Source organism: Pongo pygmaeus, chromosome 1, assembly GCF_028885625.2.
Source record: "Pongo pygmaeus isolate AG05252 chromosome 1, NHGRI_mPonPyg2-v2.0_pri, whole genome shotgun sequence".
Classification (NCBI taxonomy): domain Eukaryota; kingdom Metazoa; phylum Chordata; class Mammalia; order Primates; family Hominidae; genus Pongo; species Pongo pygmaeus.
Genome location: NC_072373.2, coordinates 168,958,844 through 168,978,313, shown reverse-complemented (window position 1 = coordinate 168,978,313; position 19,470 = coordinate 168,958,844). Strand labels below are relative to the sequence as shown.

Here is a 19,470-nt window from a genome sequence, read left to right as displayed (position 1 = left end):
GAACTGTGTGCTGCTATTGGACTTTTTCCCCCCCGGTCTTAAAGTACAAGTTCCCAAAGTCTCACTGAGTGTTTTAGATCATGTAATCAGAAGAAAAATGTCTCTCCATTTTTTCATAGTTGTAAGTTGGAAATTGAGTTGGGTTACTTATTGCCATTCTTTCATATTCCTCAGTGGCCATACAGATTTGAAGAAGGGACAATAATGGTCAGTCTCTGAAATGTAAGCCCCACAAGGGCAGGGGTTTTCTATATCTTGTCCACTGATGTTTCTCAAGCATCTGGAATGATCCCTGGCTCACTAAAAGTGCTCCATAAATATTGTTGAATTCCATTGAATACAGCCTCTCCGAGGAGATGTACTATTAACCATAGGCTGGACAAACTAGTCATTTCGTTAATGCTCCCTGCTGACTTCTGTTGAACAAGTTGGAAACTTAGCACACTGTAATCTCTCAGGCAGAGTAGCTCAAAAATTTGTATAGAAGTTTTTTCCATCATCCTCTCTTTCCAACAATGCAAGCCTGAGCAGCTTGTCTCTGGTGGATGGCAGAAGTTCAATAACCACAACCTTATCCAACTACTAATGTGTACAGAAGAGCAGGTCATTAAGAGGGTTGGCTACTAAAATAACCCCTTTCTTCCAGTAGCCTACATTACTATAATGATTCCTTAATAGCAAACCATTTATTAAGAAATGACACAAAGACTACATTCTGCTTACGACAGGAAAGAGGCAGGGGTAGAGGATGAATGACTTGCAAGTAATATCTGAAGAGATAATTTCCAAAAGTTAACCTTTTGAGAAAAACTCCTCGATAGAGCAAAATACTTCATATTTGTTCATTACAATACTACTTAAGAAAATTGAGGAGCCCCTCCACACGATTTATATGTATTTATAGAATTCTGAGTTTCACTTGGTATTGTTTAAAGTTTAGAGGGGGCGAATAGGGAGGGTAATTATTCACTCTCCTTAATTCAAAGCATATTTATTGATGATCAACTATGTACACAAAACTGTGGTCAAAGGGAGCTCTAGGACCTGTAGGATTAAAGGTCATATGTATTACCTCTGACTTCATGACCTGGGAGAGTTATTTAACCTCTTCGTGCCTCAGTTCCTTCCTGGTGGTATGGTGAGGATCAGGATTCCCCAGCGCTCGGGCTGCAGACTAGTACCAGTCAGTGGCCTGTTAGGAACCGGACTGCACAGCAGGAGGCGAGTGGTGGGTGAGTGAGCATTGCTCCCTGAACTCTGCCTCCTGTCAGATCAGTGGTAGCATTAGATTCTCCTAGGAACGCAAACCCTATTGTGAACTGCATGTGCAAAGGACCTAGGTTGCAGGCTCCTTATGAGAGTCTAATGCCTGATGATCTGAGGGGGAACAGTTTCACTCCGAAATCACCCCCCTACTCTGATCCATGGCAAAATTGTTTTCTATGAAACCTGTCTCTGGTGCCAAAAAGGTTGGGGACTTCTGGTGAGGAGTAAATGGGATGATGTGCTTAAAACCCTTAGCCCAGCTTCTGGTTCATAAATGATGCCTAATAAATTGTGATGGTGATGATGGCAGCAGTGGTTAGTGGTGGCAGTTCATTTTTGCCACAATTATTATTAGAATTATGAGGCCCAAAGAGTTTCAGTGACTTAATCAAGTAAACAGTTGGTTATTGGCAGGACTGGGAATCTAGACAATCTCTCCCCGTCCTAGACTAGCATTTTTTATGCCCCATGATATCTCTTTATAACCTTCAAAATGCATCTCAACCTAGATAGGGAGAAAATGTTACATATGAGACAAAGCATGATAAAGCCTAGAGTCAATTACAAATGGAGCAAAACTGGATTTCACAATAATTGGAACAGAAAGGCAGTGCTGTGCTTGGTCCAGTCCTACCCTAACATCGCCACATGTGATTGGCAGTGGCTGCGTCGTTTTTGTAGCACACCAGAAGGCAGTTAGTCTTTAACCTCAGAAACCCAATGTGATAACCTGGGCAGGCCAGAATTTATGTGACATTGGACAAATCATTTAACCCTCCACAACTTTTATTAGTTTCTTAATTTTCAAAAGAAGGACTTAATGCCATTATTAGTTAAAAAGTATACTGTGTTACATATCTTATTGATATTTTATATTTGTTAGAAGAATATAATCATTTATTTATGCCCTTTCAAGTGCACAATTGAGAACAGGTCTTTGAGACCTGTTTGTTCTCCTGGAGGAGGTGTCAAATTTCCATTGTAAAAATTCTATTTTCTTTCCCAGCCGCAGAGTCTTGGCCTCTGTTCCCTTCTGCTGGGACACTTGCATCAATCTTCTGATTTCTCCACCTCCAGAATCTTAGCCCCCTTCCATGCATTCTGAATATGGTTGCTGTGTTAGTCCATTCTCATGCTGCTATGAAGAAATACCTGAGACTGGGTGATTTGTAAAGAAAAGAGGTTTAATTGACTCACAGTTCTACATGGCTGGGAAAGTCTCAGGAAACTTATAATCATGGCAGAAGGCACCTCTTCACAGGGCAGCAGGAGAGAGAATCGGTCCCCAGCAAAGGGGGAAGCCCCTTAGAAAACCGTCAGATCTCGTGGGAACTTACTCACTATCATGAGAACAGCATGGGGGACACTGCCCCCATGATTCAGTTATCTCCACCTGGTCCCACCCTTGACATGTGGAAATTACAATTCAAGGTGAGATTTGGGTGGGGACACAGAGCCAAACCATATCAGTTGCCTTATGGTTGTTCCCAGGTCCACAGTGATCTTATCACTTCCCTATTCAGAAACTGTCCTGGATCCCACAGATCACTCACTCTACTTCTTTTTTTTTTTTTTTTTTTTTTTTGAGATGGAGTCTTGCTCTGTCGCCCAGGCTAGAGTGCAGTGGCATGATCTGGGCTCACTGCAAGCTCCGCCTCCTGGGTTCACACCATTCTCCTGCCTCAGCCTCCCGAGTAGCTGGGACTGCAGGAGCCCCCACCACGCCCGGCTAATTTTTTGTATTTTTAGCAGAGATGGAGTTTCACTGTGTTAGCCAGGATGGTCTCGATCTCCTGACCTCGTGATCCGCCTGCCTCAGCCTCCCAAAGTGCTGGGATTACAGTCGTGAGCCACCGCACCCGGCCCACTTTACTTCTTATCTCCAAACTTATGCACATACTTTGTCCTTTGCTAAGGAAGCTTCTCCTGTCTCCTGTGCCTCTTTAAATCTGAACTGTCCTCGAAGGCTCAGCTTAAGTGCCCACTCTTCCTGAAATCAAACCTTTTTCTGATCTCACAAGTCAGTGGGATCTATGCCTCCTTTGAACTTTCCTAGCACATTCTTTGCATTTTTCCTATGAAATTTAGTATGTTCGGCATTGCATTAGATATTCAGGTATTATTTTAGTATTCCACTTAGGTCATAAACCTTTTGGGGACAGAGACACCGTGTATCTTTTTATTATTTCAAGTTTAAGGCAAATACTATATGTGGGAGTCAGTGTGGTGCAGTAAGAAAAGCCCAGGTTTTGAGGTCAACATCCTTACATTTTAACCCTGACTCTCTCTTTGTCTTTCTGTAATCGAGGACAAGTTATTTAATCTCACTCCAAGGCTTTGTTCTCCTCATCTAGCAAATGCACTTTGAAGTTTGAGAATGAAATTAAGTAAAGTAAATAAAGTGCTTATCAAAACGTGGCATCATGGGTGCTCCAAAAGGCCTGCCTAAAGCCCACCTCTTCAGTTCTTCATGACCTGTCAAAAGCTCTTTCTGTTCTCCAGATTAGAGGTATTGAGAATACCCAACCCAATGCAGGGATACTTTGACAGGGACTGCTCCCCTCAAGTGTGAAGCTTTCTCTTTGGCTGTGACAGTGTCACTGAGTCAGAATCCAACCCAATAAACCAACTGTCCATGTGATTCATACCTACAGGCAGTTGCAGGGGGCTGTTCCTTTATAAGACTCTTGAAGAAGGCAGAGTTTGGGTCTGTGAATTACTAGGATTATTTAACTCAGGTTGTGAAACCCATTCTCATTTCAGAAACTTAGTGATGTTTTAAAATTCAAGACACACATAACCAGTTTGCCAAGCTCTCAAGTTACTCATCAGAAGTCTGATAGACACTTTCGGGAAGTGCCAGGCCACCTGGTGCCATTTGCCACATTACAATTCCAGTGTACTTAAGTGGTTCACAGGAAGTATATATATGGCCAAGCTAAGCCCGTTTATGTGGGCTTAATTATTTTTTAACGTCTGGAAGGTGGGCACACCATGTTTACACAGGCTTTTCTTTTTCTTCCCCTATTCTGGCTCTCTTGACATTTAAAAAAGATAAGGCAAAAGACATTTTTCTAGGATAGATAAAGTATTAAATATAAGTGCAGCTGGATGTTCACCACGAGCTAGGAGGCCGCTTCTTCTCTCTGTCTGATCAAGTCCCTCACATTCACACTTTGCTCTGTGTTCCTCTCCTTCCAAGAGCAAGGGAGTGAGGGCCAGACAGTGTCCGCCATGCTCAGAAATGAAACAGCTTCTCCACCCAGTTGAGGCCTCATCTCCCTTCTGACATTTGTGAAAAACATCTAAATCCAGACCTATGACACTGCTCAGCCTTATAACTCTTCTTTAGTTAATGAGAGGTGTGAACCTCTAATCTCCAGGAAGGCACAAAGCGTTAAGTACCTACTGTATGTCAGCTTGCTGGGAGTGAGGATGAGTGATCTAGGCTCATATTTGAGTAATCTCCCCCACCCTTCCTCCATAGCCTATTTCATACATAAAAATCATGAAATAAAAGAGGAAATTATGCAAATAAATTTAACATAAAAAGCAAATTAGGGGATAACTGTCAGAATTATTAATTAGAACCCTGTTTACACTTAATGTCAAGCCTCACCATTTTTTTTAAACGAAAGGCTCTTCCTCCCTTAAAGCCTGTTACTGAGAGATGTGTTTGAATTTCAGAAAGTAGATGTGAATTTCAGTCTTCCATTTTTTTTTAGCAGTGACTGTTTTTGTATACTGACAGTTGTGATTAAGGTTTATTCATTGCTATTAATCAAATAACTAAGTATTTATTCTTAGAAATTGTTATATTTCCTCATACCGTCCCTTGATTCCATAGTTCCATTATGGCACCTCAATTCACCTGGATTCCCAAGCGCTAATCGTGGGAGTTATCCCATACGCCCCCGTTCCCATTATTACAATAGTCAAGAAGTCAGCATGTCTTCTTTTTATTTATTTATTTTCCAAGATTTTTATTTGAGATGGGTCTCACTCCATTGCCCAGGCTGGAGTTGTAGTGACATGATCATAGTTAACTGCAGCCTCAAACTCCTGGGCTCAAGTGATCCTCCCGTCTCAGCCTCCTAAGTAGCTGGGACTACAGGCACGTGTCACTACACCTAACTAATTTAATTTTTTTTTTAATGTTTTTTTTTTCTGTGGAGACACAGTCTCACTATGTTGCTCAGGCTGGTCTTGAACTTTTGGTCTCAAGCAGTCCTCCCACCTCAGCTTCCCAAAGTGCTGTGATTATAGGCGTGAGCCACCACACGTGTGCCCAGCCAGTCAGTACATCTTGATTCTAACTCCTGAATAACTTACATCAGGCTCCTCCTTTCCATCCTTTGAGTTTAGACCCCATCCCCACCATACCTTGCATAAATGCCCCAGTGGACTCTCTGGTTTGCCTATTATATTCTTCAAGCGCCCCCCACCCTTTCACCTCCATGCCTACCCTCATGACAGACTGATCTTTCTAGGTGATAAATGCAAATTTGATGATAGCATTCCCATACTATGCTGGTCCTTCTTTGACTATTGAATATAACTCAATGCAGCAACCCATTCCATTGACCAGTGTTTATTGACTGCCTCCTGGTGTCAGGGACTATATTAGATGCTGACAATATAATCCCCAGTTATAGTGGGGTGAGGTAAATGCTTTAATAGCTTATAAACTTGGGAATCTGCTGAATCAAATTTGTTCCTTAAAGAAACCTGCCAGATCCCACCAGGGACATGTTGGCTCATGCTTGTAATCCCAGTGCTTTGGGAGGCAAAGGGAGGAGGATTGCTTTAGACTAGAAGTTCAATACCAGCCTGGGCATTATGGTAAGACTCCATCTCTACAAAAGGAATTTTTTAAAAATTAGCTGGGTGTGGCATAGCATACCTGTGGTCCCGGCTATTCCGGAGGCTGAGGCAGGAAGATTGCTTGAGCCCAGGAGCTGGAGACTACAGTAAGCTATGATCACACCTCTGCATCTGCACTTAGCCTGTGTGGCAAAGTGAGCTCTTGTCTCTAAAAAAAAGAAAGAAAAACCTACCAGATCCTTCATAACCTAACTTAACCATCCTTCCTCTTTCCCATGTATTCTACACTATGTCATCATACCAAGCTATCAGAAATCCAGTAAACATTTTCTGCTCTCTTGATGCTGTTTCCTCTACCTAGAAGTCCTCCATCCCTTTTAGTTGCATAATTCCTCCTTTCCTTTTAACATTGTTTCCAGGCTTCACATTTTCTGAGGCCATTCCCTTGAACTTCTTATCCCCAGGCTGGGTTAGATAACCCACTTCTTTGCAGTCACTTCAATTTAGGAATGCAGATGGTCCCCAATTTACAATGATTCCACTAAAATTTTCAGCTTTATGATGGTGAGAAAGTGACGTATGTTCAGTAGAAATCATACTTCAAGTAGCCATACACTTACTCTGTTTTTCACTTTCAGTATAATATTCAATCAGTTACATGAGATATTCAACACTTTATTATAAAATAGGCATATTAAGTACATTTTCAGCTGATGATATTTTTAACTTATGATGAGTTTATCAGGACATAGCCTCATTATAAGTTGAGCACCTGTAGCTCTATCAGATGACTTCTCAGACTTTTAAAAAATTAATCTGTCAGACTTCCCTTTCCGTTTAAGGGTAGGGACCATGTCTTTCATCTAAGTGCCTTCCTCACTCAGCATAGTTCTTGGCAGTAGCAGGCTCTCAGTAAGCATTCATTGGATGTATAAATGTCCCTGGTTCATGATAACCCTTATTATTATTTCTTCTGATGGATACTAACCTGTAATTTATTTATTCCAGTATCAAATTATGTGGGCTTAGCTCTCAAACCAGTGCCTCAATACAGTATCTATTGTTCCTGCTTTTATGTAACCTTTCAAAAAGATTATTTGCACTAATAATTTACACCACTAATTTTACAGAGTTGTTTTATAAAATTGGTACTTGTTATTTGTCCATTGGAAAACATGTATTAAACTACTGTGAAAAAGGTATCTAAAGATTCAAAGACAGAAAATGCAAGGAATCAGTCTCACACAAGGGTCATTTCTGAAAATCACAAATAATCAAAATTAAATCAAAGGTCAGAAAATTATTTTATAAGAGGCCAGCTAATAAATACGTTAGGCTTTGTGGGCCATATGGTCTCTGTTGCAGCTACTCGTCTCTGATGGTGTAATGTGGCAGCAGTCATAGACAATATAGAAATGAAAGGCCATGGTGTTTCATTTTTCATTTTCATTTACGGCCATGCTCCCGTAAAACTTTATTCATGAAAACTATGGGCCTGCCTTAAATTACAAGGTTGGACAAATATTCAGTTAAGGTATATGCAAGATGGAGAGGTGATTCAGAGTAAAGAGAAACCACACATTTCGTATTATAAGAAACTGGGAATGGACAGCTTAGAAAGATGACTTTGTTCTCACCAAAGTTCAAAACAGAATTCCAAAATACGGATGAGTAGAAGCTATCAGGATCAGATAAAGTTAGAAAAGTCTAAAGAGTGTTTTGGTTGGTCATTCCAGAAAAGTTTAAGACCAAAATGTGGGGAAGTATTTTTGTTAAAAGCATCCAAGAATGCTGCAACCTTGGTGACAATTTACTATTACATAAAGAGAAAAGATGAAAAATATATTAGAAAAAATATGCCTTTCCTGTATAGACTATTTTTAGTCAATATTCCTTTGGAGTCATAGTTTATTACTGATTATTTTCGATTCGCTTACATATAAATGCAAAAAGACAATGTGCTAAATGCAACACTGAAGTATGCTGTCATTGATTTTTTATCCACAGAATTTAACTGATTTTTGTTTTCTTAATTCTAGCACCAATAGCTGCAGGAACTGGCCCAAATTTTTCTCTCTCAGATTTGGAAAGTTCTTCATACTACAGCATGAGTCCAGGAGCAATGAGGAGGTCTTTACCCAGCACATCCTCTACGAGGTAATTTGATTGGCAGCTCTTGAAGAAGTTATGCTACATGGTTGCACACCTTGATTTTAACTCTGGGCCCTCTATGCATTTAGCAATGCGCCTTTAGTAATAGAAGATACCAAAGTAGTGGGTTCAGCCCCAACAGACTGTCAGTCTCGTTGGGGAGATAAAGCAAATATGCATGTAGCAAGGTTAAATACACACACACACACACACACACACACACTTACACACAGTAAAAAACTGTGAACTAAATTGTGTGACACAGGCTAAAAATAGTTAAAGAGAGCTTTATCCAAAAAGAATACCTTGGTTCCAGCTCTAAATATTAGTTAGGGTTGGCGAGATAGAAAGGAAAAAGAATGGAATTCTGGGTGGGGTGAAAAATGAGCAAAGGCATGGAGGAAGGATGGATGATGAACATAACATGTTCTCAGGAAATGAAGGACAAGGCTGGACTGCAGCAAAGGGCATATGTTTTGGCTTGTTTGGCAGGAAGTGAACACTGGTGACAGTCCCAGTGTCGTGCCCACAGCAGACATTACAGCTCAGTGCCAGCTCTTTTCACACTGAGCCCCCAAAGCTCTCAATATCCAGTTTACTGGAGTTGCCCATTTGATATCCTGGTGTGAGGTTATACAAATGGAAGCAGTCACTTGCATAACCTCAAGTGAGGGTAGGGCCAGACCACAGACCCCATTGTATTAAGAGACCTTAAAAACAGTAAAGCTAGAGTAGTGTAACCTGGTAATGATTCTGGGGTTCTTGCTCCCTTTAACGTCACAAAGCCAAAATCAAAATGAAGCATTTTTGCAAGATGGTGTTGTCTCTAGATAACCTGAACCAGAGGGAAAGGGATTAGGCATTAAACCCACGGTATTCTTTTACAAATTGGCTTTAGCACTGGACTGTGACAACAAAGAATAGAACGGTACAGAACGATCTTTAATGTTTGTGCACTTTGCAGAAAAATGTCTGACAAAGGTATATTCCTCCTAAAGCAAGTACCTGAGTCCTATGATTTAAAACAACGCCCAAATTATAGAAATTTTCCTTGGTGCACACTCGTTCTTAGCTTGCCTTTATATATTTTAAACATCACTACTTTAAAAAAAAATCAACTTAGTCATCACTAATACCTTGAAGACAGTTAAAGAAACAGGTATTCCCTTAATATAACTACCAAATCCTACCATCATCTTTCATGTTGTTTAAATATTCCCTTTAGTTCCCTGTAGTATCAGCTCCTCAGGGACAAAAAAGTCACACATCCAAAGTATATTTATAATAGAAGAAAGAGATTGTGGATACATTTGGGTGTTCATACATTTTGAGGATTTTGAATGTTTGCTGATGGGAGAGACGTTGTGTGTAACTGCACTCAGTCAACATGAAAAAGCTTTGCAAATACTTGTGGGCAGTGATTAATTTAAAAGTTTATGGGCTGTTTGTTTTTCATGTGTGTGCTGTACGTGTACCATGTACCTCCCAAAGAGTGTTTACCCCTTTTTATGTTTTCACACAATTGTCCAGCTATGTTTTATTATCTTTTGTGACTCTCTGAGAGGAAAGCTCATTATGAATGTCATTTAAAAGGCCGGTGTCGTTCTCATATTCTGCAAATAACTAACCCTGATAAGGAGCTAATTATCACCTGCATCAGTAGTTAATAACCCGGTAATATGTTTGTTTTACTCTCATTAGGCTCTTCCTAGGATGATTTTTAAAATTCTTTAAATACGTAGATTCAGCAGAATTAACGATGTACAGGTTAGAAAGTGTGCTCAGAAGAATATCTCAGATTTATATATAGAAATGTTCACCGATCAATATGTCTTCCTGCTGTGCCAGTATTGATGGGTCATTTTCTCTGTGGCAGGCACCACATTAGGTGAGTTGTATACCTGTTCTGATTTATTCTTCACAATAATTTTACAACATACACAATGTTGCCATTTAAACAGTGGAGCAACAACACAAAGCTCAGAGAAGTTAAGTAACTTGCGCAAAGTCACAGTCCTAGTGAATAGAGGAGTCTCCATTCACACTCAGGTCTGTTGGAACTTTAAAAATATGCTCTTTTCACACAGAATCCTCTTGAGAATAGGACTGACTCTTTTAGTAAGGAACAATAGAATATGAGGTACTAAAAAAGGAGTTTCTAGCATCTCTGTTCCTCCCTGGCACTTAGTGTTTGCCGTCTTGAGTTACTCTTACCATCTTTGAGGCCAGCACGTGTGCAGCCTCCCCATCTAGACATGAGTCCCTTGAATGACAGTGTCTAACTCTTCCCATTCAGCAGCGAACTTTATTAGTAAGAAACAAGGACACCGTCCTCGGCACCATGGGTGTAAAGTCAAATAAGAGGGGCTTTACAATCTCGTGGTAGAGACTGAGAAGTGGGAATTTTCAGTTCAGGGTCCTATGAACACTCAGGAAAGTTAAGGCATTTTGCAGTCTTAGGAATGCTAAGTAAGACTTCTAGGCTGTAATTACACAGAGTAGGAATTAAGATATTTGGAATTAAGGTAATACTTTTCCCTTATTTTTTAATACTTTTACCTTATTTTTTAGATATAATTGCTAGAAATACAAGAAAAAATTCCACATACAAGAAGAGATAGTGCATCACTCCTTAGGAGAATATTCATCCTCACTTTTTGTGTAGATCTTACAGATACTTTCCTGCTTCCCTCAGGTGTTTCTGGGAAAATAAAATGAGTGTGTTAGAAAGAGCAAGAAACCAAAATCAATGACTGATTCATTTCAATAGATAGGTAGGTAGATAATGTGATGCAATGGTACTGACTGTAAGTTCTGTACCCCTTCAGGGTAAACATCTTCAAAATCATAGAAAGAGCAGTGTAAAAATTGGGATACTTTTTTTATTCCAAAAAACTTTATCAAGATAAAACAGCTGTCAAAAGTTTGTGAAGTCAGAGTAAAGTTGTCTCGGAAGCCTCCACCTGTGCTTCCTAACTTGCTTCAATTCCTGATCTTTTCCTCTTTTCCATGCTCCTTCCAGATGTTTATTTTTTTTTTCTCCAAGAGACTTCTTTGTATTACCCAGGGTGAGTGCAGTGATCATAATTCACTGCAACCTTGAAGTCCCGAGCTCAAGCAATTCTCCTGCCTCAGCTATTGAAGTAGCTAGGACTGTAGGCATCTGCCACCACACACGGCTGGTTTAAAAAATATTTTTTTTGTAAAGACAAGGTCTCGCCATGTTGCCCAGGGTGGTCTCTGAACTCCTGGCTTCAAGTGATCCTCCTGCCTTGGCCTCCCAAAGTGTTGGAATTATAGGTGGGAGCCACCATGCCCAGCCTTCTTTTGTCAACTTCTGAAAATCCTTGCTTTCAAACTAAGGCATCAACTGATAACTATAGAATCTTTCAACTCTAGGATTTAATACTGGCTTGGGGTATTTGCATTTTATTAGAGGATGCCAAGGAAATCAAAACCTTTAAAAACTCAGAAAAGTATCAATAATGGGAGAATGATGGACAATGGAGTTGGCCTTTGGGGCTAGATCTATTTGAATTATGATACTTGGATGAATCCATGTCGCATGTATTTGTATGGCTGTTTCTAAGTCAGTAGCCCAATTCAGCAGTTTTTTAGTATCTTCTGTTAGCCAGACACTGTGGTAGGCACTAGAGATTAAAAAGTATATAGTCATTTTCCCTAAAGATCTTACAGCCCCATCAGAACATATAGGCTTCTCATTTTATTTGCCAGAGTACTTCAGGGAAATGTTTATTTTTTTCTAACATGTATTCTTTCTATTTCCAAGATGATTTCAAGTGGCTTTGCATTTTAAAACAACAGGTAATATTAAATGTGGAAAGAGGCCAGAAACCGTGTGGAAAAAAATTGTTATAGCAGGAGCTTGAACCAAGAGTTATGCCTTAAGTTTAGCCCTGAGCTTCCTGGTTGCCGGGGCAAAAAGGGTTATATAGTTTGCATTTCTAATAAAAGGAAACAAGATAAATTTGTTCAGAGAGACCATATTTTTCTGGTTATGTTTTGTAAGGAATTCTCTGTGTATATCCTCTTATAAAGGACTCCCATTAGATGTAGTTTTATATAAAATATAGAAAAGTTCTTCAGTGGCTATTTTTCATTGAACTTTCAAGGAAAGCCAAGCAAAGAACATTAAATAAGCTATTAAAGGCATTTCCTTTGAGTACTAAGCTAGCATGGCACAGTTATGTTGCTTTCCTGTGGTCTGGCTTTAATGAGAATAGAACTTAATGGCTAAGAATACTGGAATGCCAACATTAATAATTAGAATTTCTTGCCATAAATTGGCCCTCCACATTTTTTCATTCAGATTGCTGCAATAGCTTAACTGTCTCCCTGCCCTAGGCTCCATTTTCCTGTTTTCCCCTTTGCCTTTCTAAATCTGTCATCTGCACAATTACCAAAGTCACTTTTCTAAAATAGAACTCCCCTGTCATTCCCTGTTTAGACACTTTCGGGGAGTCTACATTGCTTATAGGAGAAAGTCCAGACATGCAATATCTTCTATAACCTCCACCCTTCTCACTCGCTGTGCCCCTTCTTCCCCACCTCAGCCATCCTAAACAGCTGGCAGTTCTCCGAACATATCACACTTCACTCACAATGTGGCTTCTTCCTGATAGGCTCCTCCCTTCTGGGGGTTATGTTCGAAATATCTGATAACCTGTGTGACATGAGCATACCAATTAGAACAGACACTGCCCTGCTTGCACAGCTTTCTTTGGCTAGGTCCTGGAATGCTCCTGATCTGCAAGACGTTAACCCTTTAGATTTCGGACTGTGAGGGTGTCTGGGACAAAGAAGGGGAGGCAAGGTTGGAAGAAATGTATGGAGTTTGAGACAATGACAGTTTGCCTGTTGATAATATTTTTAATACCAAATGGCTGCCTGAGTCGTACATCAGCTGTATAGCAGCCCTGCCTCTGCCCTTTCCTTCATTCTTCCCTGTCTCCTTGACACTCTTGAAGATAGCTCAGGAGCCATTTCCTGCAGGAAGCCTTTCCCGAACCCCTGGCTCATCACTGTCTCCATTGTGTGACCCGCTGTACCCTGTGTGTGGTTCCATCATAACTCCTATATTTCTCTTTTGCACAGTTTTGTTTGCCTCTCTGTCTCCATGTCTGACTCATCTCTGTATCCCAGCGCTTTGCACAGCACCTGGCATGTAGGATGCGCACAGTAGGTATTTCATGAATGAAACATACGAAAAATTCTGTCCCCTGAAACATGAAGAAGAGATTTCCCAACAAGCCCTCCCAGTAGATATGAAATCTACTCGTCCTAATAATATGGGTAGATTTGACAGTTTTATCACCCCTGCAAACTTCCTGATTTTGTGGCATTCAATTAAAACGACGACAGCAAGCATAGCAGCAGGCGGCATTTCACTACATTTTCACTCCTGAAGCCTCAAATTGGGGAGAATATTCAGTCCTTCAACTGGAAAAAATGAGATATATTCTGGAAGTTTCTTGACCATACCTCTCCAAAAAATGAAAATCCCTACCCTGATGGAATAAAACTTTGTTTTGATAATCTTTGTATAGAGAAAGCACATAAAAGTCATTGGGCCACTCTTTTTTTATGTCTCTTGTTCTCAGGGGACAATACACTCCTTCTTCCTTCCTTTTTATTTGTTTTGTTCACTGATTTATTTCTAGTGTTTAGAGCAGGACCTGGACTAGCTGTGCAGTAAATGTTTTTTTGAATGAACAACTCCAAGTGGAAGATGGGAAAATGTGGCAAAAGAAAAAAAAAAGCAATCCAAACTTTTCATTTTCTTTTCTTTTCTTTCTTTTTTTTTTTTTTTTTGAGACAGAATCTTGCTCTGTCGCCCAGGCTTGAGTGCAGTGGCACGATCTCAGCTCACCGCAACCTCCACCTCTCAATTCAAGCAATTGTCCTGTCTCAGCCTCCCGAGTAGCTGGGATTACAGGTGCCCGCCACCACGCCCAGCTAATTTTTGCATTTTTAGTAGAGATAGGATTTTACCATGTTGGCCAGGATGGTCTCAAACTCCTGACCTCAAGTGTGATCAGCCTGCCTCGGCCTCCCAAAGTCCTGGGATTACAGGTTTGAGCCACCATGCCCAGCCCAATCCAAGCTTTTCTTGAAGGATCACGAGCCCTGCTTTTTATCTTTTCTGGGGTTCCAGCAGGGATTAAATTGATGCCCAGGTTCATTGCTGATGGCCAGGCCCCAGCCACCACCTGTGGAGATAGGAAATATGTGGCCTTACTCCCAACACTTCCAGGTGGAGACAGGAGCTAGAGCCAGCCACTTATTCCTCAAAGGAAACAGGAACAGGATGTGGCAGCAGCAGCAACTTGATTGACAATAAAAATCAAACTCAGACACTTGGAACAACACAGACCCAAGACTTTGTTCTACATCCAGTGACTCACCACACTGAACAGAAGTTTAAAAGGGGTCCTAGAACTACGCTAAATTGCCCAATTGCTTCCTCCCTTGGCTTTCTTTCAACCAGAGGTGCAGTGTCCAAGAGAAAGGTGGTTGCGATTGCTTTTAAACATGCACCCATTTGTTATTTCAGCTCCACAAAGCGCCTCAAGTCTGTGGAGGATGAAATGGACAGTCCTGGTGAGGAGCCATTTTATACAGGCCAAGGGCGCTCCCCAGGAAGTGGCAGTCAGTCAAGTGGATGGCATGAAGTGGAGCCAGGTAAGCAGAGTGGGGACACGGGCATGTGGCTAACACTGTGAAACTGAAAATGCATATGGGGTCCCATGCCATGCATAAAAGTGAAGAAAGAAAGCTCAAGGTAGTTCACTTTTTCAGGATGAGCAGTTGTTTGTATTGTAATCTGATTGCCACATTCATAAAAGGATGGCTGTGCAAAGCAGTAGTAGTTCAACTGAAATGCAAGACTGGTGAGATGGTGTATGATTTTCTACTCTACATATTTTCCCCTACACCACAATCCAGCATTTGATTTGCTTTTGGTTTTTTTGTTTGTTTTGGTTTTTTTGTTTTTGTTTTTTGTTTTTTGTTTTTTTTTGAGACGGTGTCTCACCCTGTCACCCAGCCTGGAGTGCAGTGGTATGATCTTGGCTCACTGCAACCTCCTTCTCCCTAGTTCAAGTGATTCTTCAGCCTCAGCCTCCCAAGTAGCTGAGATTACAGGCACCCGGCTAATTTTTTTGTGTTTTTAGTAGAGACGGGGTTTCACCATGTTGGCCAAGCTGGTCAATTTTTGTATTTTTAATAGAGATGGAGTTTCACCATGCTGGCCAGGCTGGTCTCAAACTCATGACCTTGTGATTCACCCACCTCAGCCTCCCAATTGTTTTTGTTTTTATACTATCTTTTGGTTTAGTTTTTAAAATTATCTTTTAATCCTAATAAAAATCTATCAACTTTTTCAGCAGGATTGATAACATTCAAAAGAAGAATGGATTCCTTGCGCTACAGTTTAGACTCAGATTTTTATGTAATAAGGACACTTTGCAATATTTTTCCTATTACTGGATATCATCATGATTTTTTTCTATTTAAATGGAACAACTCTCTTTATTCTAATCTGTACTAAACTGAACAAATGATGACTGCTGGTCTAATCTCCTGGGGTAGTCTAATCTTGGCTCTGGAGTCTTGGGAGTAATATGAATAAGTCTGATCGCAAAAACTATTTGAAACCCTTACCGATGTCTAACATGTGGGTTAGAGGGAATCTTCTCCAATGGCTTCCTGAATATGGCAAGTCCAATGGGTATAAAGGATAGAGTATGTGCCTTGAAATCAGACAGTTGGAGTGTCAACCTGACTTTAACTCCTGCTGGCTGTGTGATTGTGGGCAAGTTACCTAGCCTCTCTGAGCCTGTGTCTCCCTTTTTATAATCTGACAGTACTAATAGCTATTTCCTAGCATAGCTACTACCTAGCATAGAGTAAGTATGAAAAAACTGTTCTATGGCCATCCTTCCCCAGCTTTTGCTTCAGAGTTAATTCCCTGCAAGTACAGACAAGCACCAAGAAAATTTCTGAACCAACCTCTTCATCTATAAATCTTAGCTCCCTTGTCTCCTCCCTAAATTTTTTTTCAAAAGACAATGCTCAGGGGATGTGACTATAAAGATGTAGCACAGGGAAAATGTTGGGGTGATAGAACCATTCTGTATCCTGATTGTGGTGGTGACAGTAATCTATACAATCGTTAACTTTCACAGAAGTACATACCTCCCTGCTCAAGTTAATTTTACTGTATCATAATTAAACACAAAACAAAAACACCTCAGGCCATTGGCTGTGTCTTTTATCTTGCCCCTGCTATTAAAATGCAAAAATGTCTCTTTGCTTTGCTCCTGCCTAGTCTCTCATTCATTCACTCATTGGATAGTCTTCATTGGGGACTTTCTCTGTATGAAGCACTATGCCAGGTTCTGGGAACTCAAGGATAGATGGGAAGGTTATGGCCCCTGCTCTCAAGGAATTCACAATCAGAGGTGGGAAACAAACACATAAGCAGATCATTATACGGTGATATGGGAAGCGCAGAGATGGTGGTGTTAGTCTTCCATGCCTTCTGTTTCTAATTAGTACCAACCACAGCACTCAAGGTGTGGTGGTTCTTCTATGAAGGTCACACATCGTCTTTTCTCCGCATTTGTGTTCACATCAGTTTGCCTAAAGTGCCTAAGAAATAGTCCCAGTCCTAAATGAGAAGAAAAATGCTGACTCTCACTGCCCCTACCTGCATCGTCAGCATGACCTCTATATAGTGCCAATGAAAAGTTTATGTGCTATTAAAAAATTAAAAGATGTAAAACTTCTTTGAACCCTTTTTCAAAGGCTAATTAGAGCCCTAGCCAATTTACCTGCTTCAGTGAAAATCAGAATTAAACATAGGTTTGGTACATTTGTGCTTGATTATTGTGTAGATGCATTTTTGTGCATATTGAAGCTGCTTTTATTAGGTTGAGGTACTCAGAGCTCCCCCATCATGAGACTGAGCTCTAGGTCCTTACATTTACTTCCTCTGGGTATATTGGAGGCTGTGGAGGTTGATTGATTATTATAGAATATTTTGACCTAGTGACTCTTTTATTCAGAGCAATTCATGTTCCTGTCTGTACCTTATGATTCAAATGATCATAAATTTCAACGTTTCAATACCTGAATCCTTTGTAGTCATTAAACAACTAAAGTTTAATGGCTGAATCCTTTTTGGTAAGAGGTGTGTGTGTGTGTGTGTGTGTGTGTGTGTGTGTACATACACATATATATTCTTAGAGAATCCCTCGCAATTGTATTCCTGGACTGACTCTCCATTCTCTATCCCCATTTCATTACAGAAAAATGCAGTTTCATGGTATATGTTTATAGGGAGTGATAGAGGACAGTGGATAAACGTACATTTGGCCATATTCAGCAAGCGCAGAAAGTCATAATTGCAACAAGGCCTGAGGGGACATTAAAACTCAACTGAAGGATGTTGCACATGTTCATGGTGACTTTGGTGTCATTAACTCACACCAGCCATTTTAAATGGATGATTTATGCTGCCAGATGGTCTTTTTGGGGATTTTCCATAAAGCCCAATCCCCTTTTTGGCACAGAGAGCACCTTTATGTTGTTCCCACACTTATGCAGGCCTGCATAGTTTTTCCCCAGGGTTACAGTTAATTGAGTAGGAGGCTTTTAGTGGTTCACATGTAAATTACCTTCAGAAATATGTTGGGAGTTGTGTATATCTGAATGCACCAGCAGCCTCTTGGTTGCCTACATTTGGGATAATTCTCTCAAACAAGTACTAAGGATACTGTGTTTATGCCTCAGATGTGACACAGGAAGCAAGGCCTGTACCTGCTCCTCACTCAGAACGCTTTGGTTTCCGTTTACCTGCCTTAAAATGCTTTTTCAGGACTCCCTGGCCAAAACAGGGCCAAAGGTTGCCAGAAGAGACAAATTTCCTAGAGCAACAGGAAGATTATGTAAAGTAAAACAAACCAGACATGCAGTAAATTACACGGGCTATTTCAAATGTCTTTTGTAGTATCCTTTTCCCCATTAGTTTATCTCAGCACTTTTAGTGCACAGCTCTTATTATCTGGGAAGAAGGGCATAGGAGATTAAAGATGATGTTAGTTTAAAAACATCAGACAACTTCAGAATGACTTTCGCTTCTCTTACAATGCTGCATTTGTCCCTCGTACTTAGTTTTGTTTCCCAGTTATCTCAAAACTGGGTTAGATACGAAGCTTTGAAGCAAATCATGAATTGACAAAACGAGTCCTATGAAATTCTATCAAGCACAAATGCACATACCATCAGCTCTTGTTTATCTGTACAAATGAAGAATTACAGAGAAATTGATAATGCAGATAAGCAGGAAAGAAACCAATAGACAGCGCCCACATTGGGTCAGATACTCATGTTGCTTTCAAATAGATGGAAAAATTCTAGTTACAATTGAGTACCTACTGTATAAGAGGTTTTTAAAAAATTAACCTCCTTTAAAATATGCAAGATATACTGATCCTGCCTCTAAAGAGATAAAAGCTGAGACTCATAAAAGGTCAAGTGACTTGCCCAAGCCCACACAGATAGTAAATCTGTGGATCCAAAATCCATATTTGAAACCAAATCTGACTTCATAGTCTAAGTTTATCTTCTATACTCAATAATCTCTTTTACCATAAACATTTGGAGCAGCATTTTAGGGTCTCATGTCCTGGACTGGTACTTCAGTTAAAACGTTATAAAGTCAGGTGTGATGGCTCACGCCTGTAATCCCAGCACTTTGGGAGGCCAAGGTGGATGGATCACCTGAGGTTGGGAGTTCGAGACCAGCCTGACCAACATGGAGAAACTCCATCTCTACTAAAAATACAAAATTAGCTGGGCATGGTGCTGCATGCCTGTAATCCCAGCTACTCGGGAGGCTGAGGCAGGAGAATTGCTTGAACCTGGGAGGTGGAGGTTGCAGCGAACTGAGATCGTGCCATTGCACTCCAGCCTGGGCAACAGGAGCGAAACTCCGTCAAAAAAAAAAAAAATTATAATAAGAAACAATAAATAACTCATGAGAGAGACCTGAAAAATATTCGATTTTCCTTATCCCAAAGCCTTGTCATACAACTTCACCTAGAGAAGAAATATAGATTATTAAATATACATAGGACACAATATATAAGCAAAGAGTATTAACTGTTAACAAAGTAAACTATCATTTTCATTTATAAAATCAAA

The 19,470-nt window shown here is 40.3% G+C and overlaps 1 protein-coding gene across 9 annotated transcripts in view; it reads left to right on the top strand.

Moving 5' to 3' along the window:
- Nucleotides 1-19,470, top strand: part of NFIA (nuclear factor I A) — a 599,513-nt gene that overhangs the window by 478,631 nt on the left and 101,412 nt on the right. For all 9 annotated transcript variants that reach the window (XM_063654979.1, XM_063654975.1, XM_063654972.1 and 6 more), the window contains exons 5-6: nucleotides 8,130-8,247; nucleotides 14,816-14,943. In XM_063654979.1, the coding sequence (XP_063511049.1) occupies nucleotides 8,130-8,247; nucleotides 14,816-14,943 (246 nt within the window). The remainder of the gene's footprint in view (nucleotides 1-8,129; nucleotides 8,248-14,815; nucleotides 14,944-19,470) is intronic.